Source organism: Hippopotamus amphibius, chromosome 14 (genome assembly GCF_030028045.1).
Source record: "Hippopotamus amphibius kiboko isolate mHipAmp2 chromosome 14, mHipAmp2.hap2, whole genome shotgun sequence".
Classification (NCBI taxonomy): domain Eukaryota; kingdom Metazoa; phylum Chordata; class Mammalia; order Artiodactyla; family Hippopotamidae; genus Hippopotamus; species Hippopotamus amphibius.
Window position 1 is genome coordinate 71,031,730 of NC_080199.1, and position 18,367 is coordinate 71,050,096.

Genomic DNA, 18,367 nt, shown 5'->3' on the forward strand with positions numbered 1-18,367 from the left:
TGTGGCAGTAATCATCGCATTTTTCTTTCTTTTTAGACGATTAAATACATTGAACAAGTGTGCCTCAATGAAACTTGATGTGAACTTCCAAAGGAAAAAGGTAGGTAACCTTACTGCACCTTACTGAGACCATGGCTATATCAACATGAGAAGCTTTACATTCACAGATGAAAAACAACACGAACCAAAGCAAAATTCTGAAATGCCCAACCATCTATGTTTGTTCTCCAAATATCCCATCTTATCATAAACATCATAAATACGTCTGTTATATACCTAGGCTGACGTCTGTTTGTTTCACTGTTTCATTTTGCTTTAGGTTTTATCAGAGAGTTTGCATGAAAATGTAAAATGCCTTAATTGTTTATGATAATCTTTCAGAAGTTTGTTTAGTGGTAAATATCCACTCCATATGAGACCCAAATTCTCCACAGTGATTTGTAGAGTAAGAGAATGCAGCAAAGAATCTATGGGACCATGCCAAGTGTCTTCTGCTTCATTCTTTCCTATGGCATTTTATTTTCAAGTGCAGTTCAAGATGCAGTCATTGTCAGGCAGGTTTGTTTCATCATGGTTGAGGGGGTGGGCGGTGGTGTAACAACAAGATTCAGAACCTGCCCCATCTCTGCATTCTTGCCCCTTGTACTTTTCTTTGGTCCCAGGGAATGTCCTTCAGTTTTACAAGTGTCTATGCTCCCTCCCTCTTCTAGGACTTTGTATGAGCTCTTCCCTCTGTAGGAATAAAACTGGAGATTTCAATCCTGAAACAAAGCTGTACTTTGTCAAGCACTTACTGTTTTCCACTAGCTACGTTATGGCGTTTAATCCATTGAGGTAGAGATTCTCTGTTTTCTAGAGAAGGAAAATAAAACCTGAACAGGTTAAGTCCCTTGCCCGTGATCTTTTAGCCAATGGAGGAGCAGAGTTTTAACCTCAGGCGTGTCTACCTCCAAAACCGGGGCCCCCTAACCACCGCACTGAAAGACCTCTCCTTCTCACTGAATTGATCCTTTTAGGAAACTCAGAATTAAAATCGTTAACTACTTTTTTCATTTCACATCTTCAGTATGTAACAAGTCAAGCCTCAGTATATTTTGAAGAAGCAGAGAAAACATCTTTGAGTCAAAAGAAAGTGCTCTTTATTCTGGTCTACACAGAGACGTCGTTACAGCCCGTGGATTTTAAGTCACTCCTCAGTAACCTAATCTTTAAAAATAACTTTAGCCTGAATTTCTGCTCTAAAACAGCACCCAAAAAAAGCGCAAATGAATTTTGGTTGACTTCACCTTCAAAACAATTTGGAGTTTGAGCTAGGAACCAAAGATTTAAGCTAAGGAGGTAAAATGGTGAAAAACAATATCCAGAGAATATATTAAAACATGAGCAATTTGTCCAGGTCAAAGAAAAATTTTAAATGTGGGAATAAACGTCCCAACAGCTGTCTGGCTGAATAGACCCCTTGAGAAGCATACACACTATTTGAAGCAGGAGGGTCAGATGCTGTTTTGGTTGTAACACATGGTTCTTATTAAACTGAGCACAGCCACGCCCGTGTGGCTGGTCTATATGGCTGCCTGTGCAGATCCTTAGCTGCTGTGTATCACAAAAGCAAATGTCAAAAACTAACAACACAATTGGTTTTCAACCAAGTGGTGTGCTTGGATTCTTCCCTTATCGCCAGCATTTCAAAATCCACATGTGAGATAGGCTTGAAGAACATTTGTTAGGCCATGTTACCTTCACAAAATCTCCTCTCTAAATTGGTCATGTCAGTATTCTGACATTCTTAATTTATTCCTTATGTTGGATATAGTGGCGCACACCCTAACAGCCCCTACTTGGATGAAGGCCACCACAGATGCATGCACTGGAGTAAAGTATTGCTTTCCACATTGTAAATTGGGGACTCGTGGCCTGAATTTTGAAGTAAATAAATCCAGTGGGTGGTCTCCACTCACTTGTGAATGTCAATCGTGACCAGGATCTGGGGCTGTGGTTTATGCAACTGTGCAGGAGACCCTGGTGGTGGCATGTGTTCTTGTGATCTGTCCCTTACACAAGTCATAGGCTAGTCCTTTATTTTAACTGCAAAAAAATACCAAAAATAAATACAGGCTAGGACTACACCAAATGATCAAAAATAGAAAGTGAAATTTGAGAACCAAAGACCACAGGGAGCTTAAACCAACTTTGGAATTAGTTTGTTTGGAAGAGGGAAAAAAAAAAAAAAAGACAGTAGCATTTCCTCTGGGTATGCCCCCATTTTAACCAATCCAAGAAACAGAAATATAATGCTCATCTCTAATCTGCAGAGGCCCAGACATGTTTAATTCTGCAGAACGTCATCCCCAAATGGCTTACCCATCAGGGCCACACTCATTCTTCTCCCTTTAGGGTCGTTGGGCCTCAGAAGGGCTGTGTGTGCTTGCTTAGTGTCCTGTGGTGTGGTTAACAAGCTCCCCAGTGCCCGCTCTGCGCCAAGCACTCTTCCTCATCACTAACCCATGTCACAGATGCAGAGAGGGAGGGGCAGGGAAGCTGAGTAACTTGCTCAGAGCCACACAGAAACGACAGAGGTAGGATCTGAACCCAGCTATTCTGGCCACAAACTGCCCCTCCTGGCCTCTCAGAGATGTTCAGAAATGTATTATCATGAGCTTCTGGCCCTTAGCCTGAGACCTGGAAGGGTTTCCTCAGCAATACATACAATTAGGTATTTTTATTGTTGTTTTAGAAGAGGGATATTTCTTGCTATCTTGTACTCAAGCCCACGATGTATTTAATGTCTTTGTGGAAATTTATCTCTGGATCTCTCATAGTGAATGAGTCATGAATCTCATTGCTCTGCTTTGAATTTGGTTCTCATCTGATTTTGTCTAATTCTGAAGAGTTTGGTGCATTGAGCCAAGACAGAAAAGAAAAATCCACAAATAGATGAGGATGGTGATCCTCATTCATACTTCCCTGGGCAGGCACTGCTCCCGGACATCAAATGCCAGCCACTTGTAAAGCACCAGGAGACATGAAATTGCACCTGCTCTCCCACAAGATAGTGCCTTACAACTTCGTAGAAGAGAAAAGCGGTCCTCTAAAGACTGGAGATTACCTTCCCTGTGAGAGTCAGGTAGAGAAGAGTGTCCTCAATCTTGGCCGGGCACCTCACTGGAAGACATACTAAAACCCGGCATTCCCGAGAGCCTGAGGACCCAGCAGCTGCCCGCCTCTGGCCTCCGGCTCCTCCCCCTGCAGTGCTGCAAGCAAGCAGCACATCCCTGCTTCTGAACAGGAGGACGCAGCCGCTCAGCTCCAGTCAACTGTAACACAAGATACACGTATAAATTTCTGTATTAACGGTGGATTAGCCGCCTCTTACAGCTATGGACTTGTATGGGCTCCTGTTTCCAGTGTAAAGAGATGGTCAAATTTTGTTTAAAAAATACAAAATCCTTTCTTTTGCAGTGTCTGAAATTCCCTAATTACAGTTAGTGTTTATGTCACATGGGTTCTATTCAAAGCTAAAGTCAGAGACTGGACACTCCCATAAGGATCTCTGTTAAATGAGGAAAGAGGGACGCATACACACACAGGACTCTTACCTAAGATTTCCCAGGGGAAAAAGAGCAGCTTCAAAAGAAGATTCTGGTTAAAGTTATAGTTGTAATAAAGCTCTCTGAAATCATGACCAAAGGTGGAACACAGCACAGAAACCATGAATAATTGCCACGTTGCAGCCAGCACCTCCTGGCCTGGATGCCGTGGGCATTGCAAAGGAGCTGCAGCTGTTGTCAGGGGGCCTGATCTCTGCCTCCCCCTTCACCCTCTACTGCCTTTCACAACCTCAAATCTCCCACCAAATAAGACAGATCTCCTGGCAGCACCAAACAGCAAATCAAAGGAAAGAAGTTACATTTCATTCCATCATTCACTTGGCCAGAGAGTATTATGGTCTTGAATTGAAGACTATTCCATGTGAATGTCCTAGAACCATAGGGCCTTTGAGTTAGAAGAGATCTTCGCTCATCTTTTACAACCTCCCATCCAGTACAGGATTTACTTTTAGAGCATCTATCACAATTCACTTAGCCTCTGTTTGTAAGCATCTAGATGTGAAGAGTTCATTATATTGCAAGGCAATTTACTTTGTCCTAATTACTAGAAGTCTTCCATGTAATAAGCTAAAAGCTGATTCTGTATAAACTTGCCCATCTGATTCCAGCTCTTTTCTCTGGAGAAGCACAGAATACGGATTTCCCTTTCTCTAGATCGGGGGTCGGCAAACTACTGCTCCTACTTTTGTAAAGAAAGTTGTATTGGACAAAGCCACACCCATTCTTTTGTCTGCAAAGGCAGAGTTGAGTAGTTGTAACAGCCTGGATGACCTGTAAGTCTAAAATATTGATTCTCTGACCCTTTACAGAAAATTTTCTGACCTCTTCTCAATCTAGAACAAAGTTCCTTAAACTGTCTATGGTGACTGATTGTTTTTTTTTTAATTTCCAGTCTGCCACTGACCAAGATAGGTTTATAAAATTTGGTGCAAAGGAATTATTAGAAATATGAAGTGATAAAAGGTTATAGCAAATACAAGCCTAAATGTTTTGTTAGACTTTACAGATACAAAATTTCATTCTAATAAATATAATTGGAACAAATATAACAGGAAATAGAAAAGAATTATAAAAATTGTTCATATTTTTATTAAAAGTGTACACTTAGGCAATTAATATGAAGAATCACGATTGTACTTATAACTTTTTTGTTGTTCAGCTGTCAGAATTAAACAAAAACTTTACTTTGAAATTCCCTGTATTCAATGTCTATACACGGGACTTCCCTGGTGGTCCAGTGGTAAAGAATCCATTCTGCAATGCAGGGGACATGAGTTCAGTCCCTGGTGGGGGAACTAAGATCCCATGTGCTGAGGGCCACTAAGCCCTCGCACCACAACTAGAGAGAAGCCCATGAGCCACAGCATAGAGCCCCCACACCACGACGAAGATCCTGCGTGCCGCAACTAAGACCTGGAGCAGCCAAAAGTAAAAAGTAATTAATTTTTTTAAAAAAGTCTGTACGCACATTTTAATCAAACACTATGACTATGAGTATTCCTGAAAGTGAGTTTTTTGCTTGTTATCTAATTTAGGTTGGATTGCTAGCAACACTGCTCACAGGGAAAAATGCATATATAAAACGCTTCTTTGTTTTAATACTAGTCATCATAAAGAAACCAGTCTCACAGAATATGTTGAGTGGAATCAAAAAAGAGTTTTCAAAGTAATTTTTTTTAAAGCTTTGTCTATTCTTTTTTACTTTTCATTCAAAATGAAGTAAGTGATGCTATATTTTCAAAATTCATCTTCAATTTTTAATGACTAGCCAACTTCTACAATTATCTTTCTGTAAAACAATGGCTCCTATAACTATACACTTTGGGTTATAGTAAACTAATCTTGAAATGTCACCTGTTGTAACCTACGGCGCCCAACACCAAGCTGATCTCAACCCTGTTCGGTACACAAGTCCACTAATCACGAACAGCCTTGCCAAATGGTGACAAATGGTTTTAATTCTTACTCTCAATGTCTGAACTCATCTCACTGAAGACTGGTAAGTTTGGGGACTGTCAGCCCCTTTACCACATTTCGAGTAACACTGCTCTTGAGTTCCTTCTTTCTAAACCAAACCATTAGTTCTTTCAATCATCCTTCACAGAAGGTTGCGGTGTCTAGATCACTGGCCATCCTAATTACTCTTCTCTAGAAATAAATCCCTTTCCGTGTGCCCCTTAAAATGCAGCCAGTTGTTCCTGATGTATGTGACCAGTGCAGAATATAGTGCGGCTGCAACCTTCCAAGTATAGCGATCCATGCTTCCGGTTAGGTATCCTAAGGTGGGTGGTCATAATTTGGCAGCCACGTTACATGGTTAACTCAAGCTTAAATCTGCTACAACTCTCAAGGCTATTAACAGGAATGAAGTCTGTCTGTTCCATCCAGCACATCCTATAATAGATTTGTGAAGTTACTCTTTGTATTTCACTTCATGAAATTTCCTCTTATTAACAGGCCATCCTTCAATTCTGTTAAGATCTTTATGCATCTCAATATCACTATTTTCTAACAACAATAATTAGTTTTATCTTGCACTTTAAGATTTATCTGGCATTTTCACATATAATCTCATTTGGTCCTATTGGCAAACCATGCTAGATGTATATTGTTATTTCCATTTTACAGCTGAGAAAATTGGATCTCAAAATGGGGTGCCGTAGGACTTCCCTGGTGATCCAGTGGTTAAGAATCTGCCTTCCGATGCAGGGGTTGCAGGTTTGATCTCTGGTCAGGGAACCAAGATCCCACATGCCCCAGGGCAACTAAGCCTTCGTGCCACACCTAAGACCTGATGCAGCTAAATAAATAAATAAATAATTTTTTTTAAAAAGTGGGTGGCTTGCTCAATATCACTTAGTGAATAATCTGTGCCATCTTCACATTTAAAAAACAGGAATTCTTCTGACAAGTTATTCTTAAAATGGACATAACCGGAAGGCATCCCCCAGAGATCTCTCCCTCAGTTGCTTTCAGTCTTTTGATCACACTCTTTGATGGAGTTACTCAACCTGCTACGAACGAAATCCTCTGTAGCCTCCAGCAGTTTGCCATCTTGGCCACAACGATATCATGAGAGTCTTTTGTCAGTTCCTGGCTGAAATCCAGACACTCCAGGTTGATAGTATTTTCATGGTTTACTGAATCATTAAGATAGGAGAATAAAGTTAGTTTGGTGTGTTTTTCTCATGAACACATCTGAGTCCTAGAGGTTTCCATTTTGCATTTCTAAATAATGACAAACTATCTGTTTTTAGCCTCAAAAAAAACCCAAAAAACCAAACAGATGAAATCTGATCATCTCTTAAATAATCAGTACACTTTCACAGTTATTACTGGGGAGTCTGCTACGTGCCTGATTGTCTGTTGGGTCCTGAGTGTATAAAAAAACTAAAACTCTAGTGTTTTTCATACTGTGAATAATGGCCTGTTGGTTAGTTATCAAATGAACTTGGTGGGTTGCAAAACAGTATTTTTTTTAAAAAGATGAAATAGACTAAACTAGAATATAGAATATCAGAGGACAAAGATAATTATTATAGTATGAATTTATTTATTTATTTATTTAGCTTTAGTGTAATTTTTATGTGGGCCTTGAGTTGTGATGGAAAATGTACTTTTTTTATTAGCAGGTAACATTTACTGAGCACTTAGTATGTTCCATATACTGTTCTAGGTGCTGTACATGGATTACTTCCTTTTTTCCTTCTTCCAGTTTTATTGAGATTGACATATAGCACCGTACACATTTAAAGTGTGCGGCATGATCTGACTTACAGACATCATGCTTCCTGCAATAAGTTTAGTAAATATCCATCATTCCATATAGATACAATGTTAAAGAAATAGGAAAAAAAAAACAAAAACCTTTTTCCTTGTGATGAGAATTTTTTTTTAAATAAATATATTTATTTTTGTTTATTTTTGGCTGCTTTGGGTTTTCATTGCTGCATGTGGGCTTTTCTCTAGTTGTGGCGAGCAGGGGCTACTCTTCATTGCAGTGCACGGGCTTCTCACTGCGGTGGCTTTTCTTGTTTTGGAGCACAGGCTCTAGGCGTGCAGGGCTCAATAGTTGTGGCGCACGGGCTTAGTTGCTCCGCGGCATGTGGGATCTTCCCAGACCAGGGATCGAACCCTGGCAGGCACTGGCAGGCAGATTCTTAACCACCAGGGAAGTCCTGAGAACTCTTAAGATTTACTCTCTTAACAACTTTCACATATAACATACAGCAGTGTTAATTATATTTATCATGTTGTACATTGCATCTCTAGTACCTATTTATCTTATAATTGAAAAATATATTCCTTATTGTATGTCACTATCAGTAGTTTCAAAAATCCTGTGCTGGTGGGAAAAAGAGACACAGAATCACGTCAGCACCCTTTGGACATACTATGATAATTGCATGCACAGGGTACTATAGGAGATGGGTGTTTTTTCTATTTCCTCTGTTTTATTTTTATTTTTTATTTCTTTGGTTTTTGTTTGTTTGTTTTGGTTCAAACCATATAAATACTGCAAAATTTCCCTGAACTGTTTGCCTTTTTCCCCAGGAGTTTACCACTTTTTCACATGCCTTGGTTGGGTTGTAAATATCCCTTTTTGCCCGGAGCTAGTATAATAAGCTCTTAGAGCCTAGCAGACAGGGGCGGGCTTTCCATCCCCAGCCCACAGTGCCCAGCTTGGCATCTTTTCTCAACCAACAAAAAGAAGTCCTTATCCAACTAGTATGTGGTTTGCTAGCATCAGTAACCAAGTTTGGGCTCGCTTTAGAGAGCTCATTGGAGCCAATACTAAATATTGTAGTTTCTATTTTAAAATATCTGTATTTCCTTTAAAAGCATATCCTTCTTTTGCCTTCTCAGAAACTATTTGCTAAAAGGCTTTTTCAGAATGCTTACTTAATATCAACTTCTCCTCACTAGCTTCCTGCAATGAGACATGAAAATTCAATAAACGCAACCTTCACCCTATCACAGTACCTGATATTTAAATGACCCTCAGATGTCAGGGCGTATTGTATCCATCACAGGGAAAGAGGAAGTAGAAAATGCTACAACGAAAGTATATTTTTGAGTCTCCATCCTAGACTCTTGCCTTTTTTCCATTTGTACAACTTTTTAAACTCTTTCGCCAAAGTTTTATACAACTTATTTAAAACTCAAAGCTAATTTCCCACTGTGTTCCCACAGCTATGGAATTCTCTGTGAGTGCCATGGTTTTCTACTTTCTTTCACCTTATACTTGAAAGTTCAAATTTGTCATTTAGTCCAACCCATGTGAACCTAGATTTTTCAGGAAATAAATAAGGGAAGATACCACATTTATTGACTGAGCATCTGTTTATTTTTCCTTAAAAACAATATATTTCATAGTCCAGAGGAGTTAAAGTGGATGCAAGATACGTAGAAAGATAGGTAAGCCGTCTGTCTTACACAGACAGGTAGCACAGAAGCAACCGACCAAACGCCGGAAGATACCAAATGAACAAATACCCCTCAGCGAGGGACTACTAAATGCAGTATTTCATTTAATCCCCGCAGTGAACCTATGAGGCAGGGGCTATTTTTAGTCCCATTTTATAAATGATAAAAACTCACTTTGGAGACCGTAAGTCTTGCGTACGGTCACCTAAGTCTAACTGGTACTAACCACTAGCACTGGGAACCAGGTCATAGAACCGGATTCCAAAGTAAAGAAAAATAAATGTGATCCAATTAACCATATATATATAGAGAAGGAGGGAGAGAGTGCAGTTCCTATATGCTTGGCATGGGGAGGATGTACATATGAATACAACACAGAAACAGGCCCTGCTCTGATGAGCGTACCTGTAACAGTTGAGAGGGATGCTTGTGGCATGAGTTTAAGTTAATATTATAATAAATGCTACGATAAAGATCTAAACCGAATGCTGCAGGAGCACAGGGGGAATATAGTCACTGCCTTGAGGCTTCAGGAAAGGCTTCAAAGGGACACATGAGCTGAGTACCCAAGAACCGTCAGGGGTCAGGGAAGGACGGGGGCGACCAATATACCCTTTAGGCTCTTAATCCTGTAACAGAGCTGGGTGTTGGGGCATAGCTGTGGGTCAGGGAGCAGAATGCAGGAAGATTGGGAGGAACAGCTGAAATAAGAAAAGTACCTTGCAGTCAGGTTGAAAGAGCTGCAAATGCCTACTAAGACTTAGGGAGGCTAAGAGAAACTGAAGGCTTCTAAACTGGGAAATCCTGCGCTTATACTTGGGTTACTGTTTACATGTGGAAAGCTGTTTACATGGAGAAGATGCTGGCCTGGTTTTTACTGTAATAACCTAGCCAGAGGTGCAAAGGGCCTGTGCTGGGGAATGAAAGTGAAGACAGGAATGAGGGAGCAGATTTGAGAATCATTTCAGAGTGGGGTCTTGGTGATTATGCGTGGTGAGGAGGAGGAAGGAGCAGATGGTTCAATTCATCTGGCAGGAAATTACTTCTAAATCAGGGTCTGTGCTGGGCGGGGCTGGAGGGATTTGCAAAGATAAACAAAGCCACCTCTGGCCTCAGGGAATCCTGGACTCCCCTCTCTCAGGGTCTTCAAACTCAGGCAGCATCCAGACAAGTAAGAGAAATGTGTGAGGTGCAGCAGGTACGACAGGGCAGAGCGGTGGGACCTCGGCACCCAGACACGCACGTCCTACGAAGGCACTCCAGTTCAGGGCTGACTGAAACCAAGAAGGCTGGATTGGACTCTCCTCCACACGGAGTCCCTAGTATGGCTCCCAAGTTTCTACTTCCAGGAATTTGGAGATATTTTGCCGTTAACTTTCACAGGGAATATATGCTAAGAATCAATTCTGGGAGACTAAGGAGTGTTGGCGTTGAGAGGTAGTGACTCTGACGTTCAGAAGAGGGAAGCTAGAAATACGGTCAGTATGGTCCCAGGGCTCCATGAAGAGGTTTCAGGAAAGAGGTAAGTGCCTTTTATGGCAGGAGATTCCGTTTCTTTGCGAAAAGGGGAGCTGCAGGTGTTTTATATTTAGGCTGTCTAGTCAGATGGTAATTACATCCTCTTTGTAATCAGTCAAGGAAGCTTCTTAGAGAGGAAGGAAGGAAAACCAAAAGGAAGAGAGCTTTATGGCAGGTTGGGAAGGGCTCTTCCAGCCGCTGGGAAGGAAGAGGGTGTAGGTGGAGGGACCCAGGAAACGCGGAGGGCACCCGTGAAAGGGAGGGAAGCAGGAAAAGGAGGTGGGGGTACCTGCGTGTGCTCACCTAGATTCCCCTCTCCATCCCAGCCACCTGTACCTGAGCCTCATCCTGATGTTTTCCAGGGTGACGACTCCGATGAGGAAGACCTCTGCATCAGCAACAAATGGACTTTCCAAAGAACCAGCCGCCGGTGGTCTCGCGTGGGCGACTTCCACGCACTGTTTCCTGGAGGAGACAGAAACGGGTCCTCGGGAGACATTAGGATGAGAAACACGACCAGCAGTGAAAGCGTCCTCACCGATCTGAGCGAGCCCGAGGTCTGCTCCATTCACAGCGAAAGCAGCGGCGGGAGCGACGGCCGCAGCCAGCCGGGCAGCCACGGCGCCGGCCGGGAGGCCTCGGACGGCCCCGGGCAGCCCTGCGCCGACGGCCCGGTCATGCTGGACGCCGCGCTGGGCGGCAGCAGCCTCCCGCCGTCCCCCAGAGACGGTCTCCAGCACCCTTTGCACCCAAAGAATGAGAAGCCCACCCGGGCCAGAGCCAAATCATTTCTGAAACGCATGGAAACGCTGCGAGGGAAAGGAGCGCAGGGAAGGCAGAAGGGGTCGGGGCGGACCGGGGGCTTGGTGATCAGCGGACCGGTGCTGCAGCAGGAGCCCGAGTCCTTCAAGGCCATGCAGTGCATCCAGATTCCAAACGGAGACCTCCAGAGCTCACCCCCCGCCGCCTGCAAAACAGGGCTTCCAGGCTCCAGCAAATGGAGCGGTGAGAGCAGCCCCTCGGAAAACAGCAGCAGCGGGGTGAGCACGCCTGGCCTGAAGGAGCGAAGGTGCCAGGAGGCCCACAAGCGCGGGGGCATGTACTTAGAAGACCTGGACGTGCTGGCGGGGACAGCACTGCGGGACGCAGGGGACCAAAACCATGCACACGCGTTTCATTCCCAAGAGAACCTGGTGGTGCACATTCCCAAGGACCACAAACCAGGAACGTTTCCCAAGGCGCTCTCTATCGAAAGCCTCTCGCCAGCAGACAATAGCAACGGGGTTAACTGGAGGACTGGGAGCATCTCCCTGGGCCGGCAGCCGGGCCCTGGGGCCAGGGAGCCCAGGCTCGTGGGGTCCTGCCAGAGAGCAAGTCGAGTCAGCATCTACGACAACGTCCCTGGCTCCCACCTGTACGCCAGCACCGGGGATCTTTTGGACTTGGAGAAGGACGATCTCTTCCCTCACTTAGATGACATTCTGCATCATGTCAACGGTCTCCAAGAGGTAGTGGATGATTGGTCCAAAAACATGCTACCCGAACTTCAGACACATAATGCACTGGCCGGAGAAGCTGGCTTCTGTCCCTTCCCCTCTCCTAACCAGATCACCTTAGATTTTGAAGGCAATTCTGTCTCCGAAGGTCGGACAACACCCAGTGATATGGAAAGAGATGGAGCGTCTCTTAATGAATCAGAGGCCGCTGGCGTCAGAGAAAGGAGGGACTCTGGGGTAGGGGCCTCTCTGACCAGGCCAAACAGGTTGGTGGCATGACTTTGTGAAATGATGTTTAATCCATTTCATAATAATTATGGTCTGTTTATTTAACAAACATTTATAGAGTACCTTCTAAATATTTAACACTGTTGTTCTAAGTGATGTATGTGGTTGGGAATTATTTGAACAGTAGTACATCTTTTGTGCAGATATTGTGGTGATTGAATCCATGTTAACTCACATTCCTCAGAGTGTTTACCCTTTCATTCAATCTTGGTTTTATGTAAAAAAAATGTTTGAGCTTCTTATGTGCGAAGCAGTGATGATGAGGCCCGGTGTCTGTGCACGGGCCCTTCCCATGACCTTGTAGGGCGTCTCTACCCCAAATTTTAAACTTCTTAAAAATTCTACGAGAAGTTTCTGAGATCTAAGGTGTATACGTCATAAGTTTATTTTGGCTTTAAAATGCCAATTACAAAGTACATAAAAGCTGTTTTACAAAGACCATTTTAGAAGTACTTTAGACAGGTGGCTCTCAAAGGGCCTTACCAGTAGGAACAGTCCTACTGTATGTGCTGCTAGGTTTCTTGTTGAGGCAGTGCTGGCTCCTGGGGCTCACTGACGTGTCATCACTTCAGGAGTGCTTCATCCGTGCCTGTCACGGATCAGAGCATGGAGACAGGACAACAGTGTGGCAGTACTCTAGAGCTCCCAAACCTTTGAGGTCTCTAGCTCTCTCTCTGTCTCTTCCTGTCTGTCTATCTGTCTGTCTGTCTGTCTCTCTCTCTCGCACATACACACACATGCACATGCACACGCACACAGTCTCAGCTGCTTTCAACACTTTGGGAATGAATTTAGGAAAAAACAAACACATAAAATATATCACTTATTTAAGCCTCCTAATGAAACAGATAATGACTTTTTCCAGATTTCTCAGACTTGGGAAAAAAATAGTTTCTTCTGTTTATTCTGTACATTTTGTGTCTTCTGTTCCATTTGCTTTGTGATTTGCTTGGCTCAGAAACGATTTTGATGAGCTACTTAAAAATTAGTAACGTCCTGTGTTTTCCGATAACTCGTCCCCTTTGTGACTGGCTTCTCTGATGGTCTTTCTGGTAAAGGCGACTCCGGTGGAATAGCTTCCAGCTCTCGCACCAGCCGCAGCCGTCCACGGCATCGCCCCACATCAGCGGTCAGACGGCCGGCCAGCTGAACCTGCTCCAGCGCTTCTCACTGCTTCGCCTCACGGCCATCATGGAGAAGCACTCCATGTCCAACAAACATGGCTGGACGTGGTGAGTAGCCCATTCGCCTAGGAGGGGACCATTTCTTCCAGGCTCAGTATGCCGTCACAAATGCTTCAGTGTTTACTTTCTGATTTCTGAAGAATCTGTTCCTTGCCTTCACTGCCAGTCTGAAAATAACGCCCAGAGTTCTGCCCTACTGTCTGCCTCTGGGCTGCCAACCCTTGGATGTGATGTAGCCTGCGGGAAGCATGGCTTTATTTGTAGCTCTCTGTCAGTTTCCAGGGAAGGCAGTCAGGCTCCAAGAAGGAAAAAGGACAAGTAAAGAGTGATTAGTTGTGAACAGAGACATTAAAAATAAACTTGCCAGAAAGTAATGCTGGCAGTTTGCAAAGAAACATCTGTTTCTTGTACCTTCTGGCCCAATGCAGAGCTCACCACTTAGAGCACTGCTTCATTCAAAGAGCACTGAACTCTTCAAATACAGTTCTGCTTTTATTTAATTGGCAAATAAAAATAAGAATATGCAGTAAACCTTTGGAATAAGGAACTGACAAAAGCATACTTTGGAATTTGAATGTGGACCTATTTTAGATGATTTGATGGATTTGGAAAAATATAAAATGTGTTGCTAATTGTCATATAGAAGAATCAGCAGTGCTTTTATAAAAATATTTTAGATAGTTATAAATTGCATGGTCAAATCAATATATGATTGTGTATTAAAATTTCCTTTAAAAAGTACAACTAATTCTAGAAAAGTAAGGATATAGTCAAGGAATGTGATTTATCTTCTCTCCCCTTCTTTCTCCCCCAACCCCAACCAGATTTCTTCATCTTGATGTAGTTTTTAAATTTGTTTTGTTCTGTCTTGTTGGGGACTTCTAAGTGTTTATCACTTGAGAAGTGTCCATCACAATTAAACTGGAAAGTCAAGCACTTGATTTGAAAGCAGGGCGGTAAATCCATCCTGCTAACGTGAATCATGCTGTTTAATAGTTAGAAGTCTAACAGAGGCATGGGGCACACACAGTCCTACCTGTGGTGTGAATAATTAAGAGAGAACTGTTGAACTCCCCCGTGCCTCTCTAATAGTCCAACAAAAGCTGGGCTTCCCTCTTGCTTTCACAGCCTCTCCCCACAGTATGCTCCACGAGGCGTGCCTGACCTGGTTTCTGTGAATTCTAGGGCAGTTCCAAAGTTCATGAAGAGGATGAAAGTTCCTGATTACAGAGACAAGACAGTCTTTGGCGTCCCTCTCATCGTCCATGTCCAGAGAACGGGGCAGCCCCTGCCACAGAGTATCCAGCAAGCTCTGAGGTATCTACGCAGCAACTGCCTCGATCAGGTAGGGTCGTAAATCCCAAGCAGAGGCTGGGGTGTATGGAATGCCAGTCAGAGCCAGATCCGTCCAGGACCAGACAAGACATGCTTCTCTGAAATAAAAGGCATTGTGATCTTTATAGGTCAGTATTTAATTTGACCAGGGGACATCCTTGCCAAGCTGTGAGAGGATGTTTCCTCACTGGCGCCCTGAAGGGCACCCTGGAGTGACTGCAGGAAGTTAATGTCAATCATTTGTACCTGTGATAGCTAATTTGTGTTCTCCCAAAACTAGGAGCAAAGCTACCGACTGCATTTCCTTTTAATTATCGTCCCAATGCCACCGTTGATTTCACAGCATTCTTTTATCCCTGGTTTTTTTTTGTTTTTTTTTTTTTAAAACAGATCTAGGTCTTTATATCTCCCTTTATTAATTTTTTTTGAAGCAGCACCATGAAAGGTGTATTTATATCTTTTAAAATTTTATATCTTTTTTAACTGTGCAAGTAAAATATGAAGATAATTTCAGCTAAATTAAATATTCTCTCATCATGTGAAGTTGATTAAAAAGTTCAAGCTAAAACAAAATTTTTGGAGATCATTTTCTGTCTCTAAGACTGTGGGGGCCACCACAGTGGTGGCCTATGATTGGCCCAGAGTGCAACCCATCCTATAACTCACCAGGCCAGGCCTTTGCTTCTCTGAATTAATACTCACTAGTTTCTCTATGAGACATTCTATCCAAAATAAAAGCCATGTTGCCACTTGATCAGTTGCAACCTTGAGTAGTGGGGTATTTTCAGGCAACTATTCTCTAATGACTTTTGTCCATCATACTCTTTAATACCATGTGAAGAATCTGCCAGCCTAAGGTTATTTGCACTTTTCATTGATTTTCCCTTGGCCTTGGGCTCCGTGGACAGGAATGAGCTAAGCTACACAAACTCATGAGCTGATGCTCATCTCTACCCCAATGCCAAGGTCACACTAAGAATCAGGATGGTCTCTTGATGAATCAGGTGCCGGTTTTCAGTGGAGAAGAATAAGAGTAACTTCTTCATTCGATGCCATTGATGATTGAACTAAATGCATTATTTCCTTTTCCATTCCCACTCCCAATTTAGATAATACACATATCTACATTTTTTCATATTTAGATGTTATAGTGAGAGTAAGAGTAGTTGCTGTTACTGTTGTGGTGGTGATGGCTGCTTTGTTTGAGAAATGGCCTGGATGGCTTGCCTGTTATTTCTCAGAAAGAAGGGCAACAGACCACTTGTCTAAAACTAGCGATGCTCATCTTTAGCAGATGCCCTGACATGAATTGACTTGTGAATAACATCCCAATAGAGCAATCCAATGAATCTGGTTGGTTAAGCATTACTTTTTTTTTTTTAATTTTAGAATTTTTGCCAAAAGTACACATTAATCAAAGGTAGGGGGTCTATGGGTATTTTACTGAGAAAGCTTTTTGGAGAGGTGAGCTTGAGTTAATATTTGGAAATACCCACTCTAATTAATCTCTTTTGCAGCCCTGAAAGTACTGCAACCATGCCCTTTGACATAGGCTTCAATTGTACTTTTATTGATTTATTAGTACAGACCTAAGATTGTATTTTGTGGAGAGTAGCTTGTTATTCGGACACATATTTTTCCAAGCTTCTCAATTTTCATAAGGATATATGAGACTCAACTCCCCTCTTGGCTGGTTCTCTTAGTGTTTGGTTCTGCCTCTTTGGTTCCAAACATTCTAATGGATGGCCAGCTACTACTTATCAGTGAAAGCTCTGTTAAGAGAAAATGGTGTTTGTTCAGGAATGCTTAACGTAAATGCCATCCACCTATGCCATTCGTTCAATAATAGTAACCTTTCTTGAGTGCCCAGGGGTCATATCAAGTATTCTGTGAGCATTGCCTCATCTAATCCTATATCCACCCTGGGCAGGGTTAGCCCCCAGGTGGAGCCAGCTTGCTTGAAAATCTATCTCCAGGGTCCAAGTTTTTAACAAGCGCACTTCACTACCACCCATTAGAATTGCTTTGGGTGACTTTGGGTGATGCCGTCTCTAGCACTGAGGGACACTTTGCTACGTGGCCCTAAACAACTCGCTGATGACTTCACTGTCAGGATCTTGTTGATGGTGCAGATCATCATATCACGGGGTGTCTTCTCTGTAAGAATGAAAGAATTTTTTCTCTGGGCCCAGCACCTCAAAGCACTGTTATTTTTGGATAACTGGTCTGTATTTGTATTAGATACACCAGACTCATTCAACTGGATATGTTTTCTTCCTCTCTGCGTTGGCTACTAGAATTACTGAAGCCAAATGTATGTTCTGCCTGTAGTTAATGTATATAATTTGGGGGCATGAATTTTTTATGTGAACCTCATTCGTACTTCCTGCTATCCTTTTTTATCTTTATTTTCCTTTTGCTCTAATTGTCGCATCTATTTAATTTAATTGCATCATATTGTATTTTATAGATCATTGTAAGTCACCTGGAATTCTTTCTTAAACAAGATTGAGTATAAATGTATTGTAATACCAGCACTCTACTCACCGCATAGTCTTTACGTAGAATGGAAACCAATCCTGCCCCCTGTAGATTCTGAATAATGGGTATCACCAGCTTCACTACTGTTATTGGGGCCAGTCTCCTGTTTGAAGCAAAAGTCATATGAACAGAGAGAAGGATAGTGACACCAAAAGCTCCTTCATCTCTACTCACTGGTTTATTCCCAGTCTCCATTTCAGGCTTATATGCATTTTTTTAAATTTTAATCTGGAAGAGGGCCACACTGAAAAGCAGTACACTGGCAAAGCTTTATAAGAAAAAGACTCGTTTTTATGGACATGAGTACTGATTCTACAAAGGTGAGTCAGAAATTACCCGCACTGCGGTTATAGTAAAACTTCTATAAATTCTACAGCCAGAGCGTGCATAAGTTTTGACTCACCCTCGTACATGTAACCACAATGAACAAGGCAACCCTTCTCCTGTATCCGTCAAAAGAAAAAAATCTGTAAGATGTCAAAGGGATTTTCGCCGTAGCCGGTTCTTCTCTTATGAGGCACCAGCAGGACCCCCAGCTTGTACGTCCCTCCCCTTCATCAGCACAGAGTGTAGGGAGCACACAGAGGGCCCCGCCTCCCGGTCCCTGCCAAGAAGGAAGGTGGTAAGAGGAAGACACAAGGGGAAACTAGAGAAACATACTACGAAGCAAAGCAAACCAGGCTCAGGAGGCAGACTGTCCTAGAGATTTAAGAGTGAACTCGAGCCAATAAAAGCCAATGAATCAGAAAAGAAAGAGGGAGAAGAGTAACAAGGAAAGAGTAGACACACACCAGACGAGTGTTCTTCCTGCCCCACCTCTGAATCGAAGACTCAGGTCTACACAGGATCTTGAGATCTCAGCCCCCGGTTCGTGCAAGACCAGAGGGCCTCAGAACACCCTTCTGTAAACCACCCTTGACTGGCTTCTCTGCTGCCTCCCTTTACATGGGCCCCTGGAACCACCTTCTAA

General features: G+C 42.8%; 1 protein-coding gene across 6 annotated transcripts in view; it reads left to right on the top strand.

The window, feature by feature from the left end:
* Nucleotides 1–18,367, top strand: part of STARD13 (StAR related lipid transfer domain containing 13) — a 225,327-nt gene that overhangs the window by 187,899 nt on the left and 19,061 nt on the right. For all 6 annotated transcript variants that reach the window (XM_057707139.1, XM_057707140.1, XM_057707138.1 and 3 more), the window contains 4 exons: nt 37–100; nt 10,916–12,315; nt 13,396–13,569; nt 14,707–14,866. In XM_057707139.1, coding sequence (XP_057563122.1) covers nt 37–100; nt 10,916–12,315; nt 13,396–13,569; nt 14,707–14,866 — 1,798 coding nt within the window. The remainder of the gene's footprint in view (nt 1–36; nt 101–10,915; nt 12,316–13,395; nt 13,570–14,706; nt 14,867–18,367) is intronic.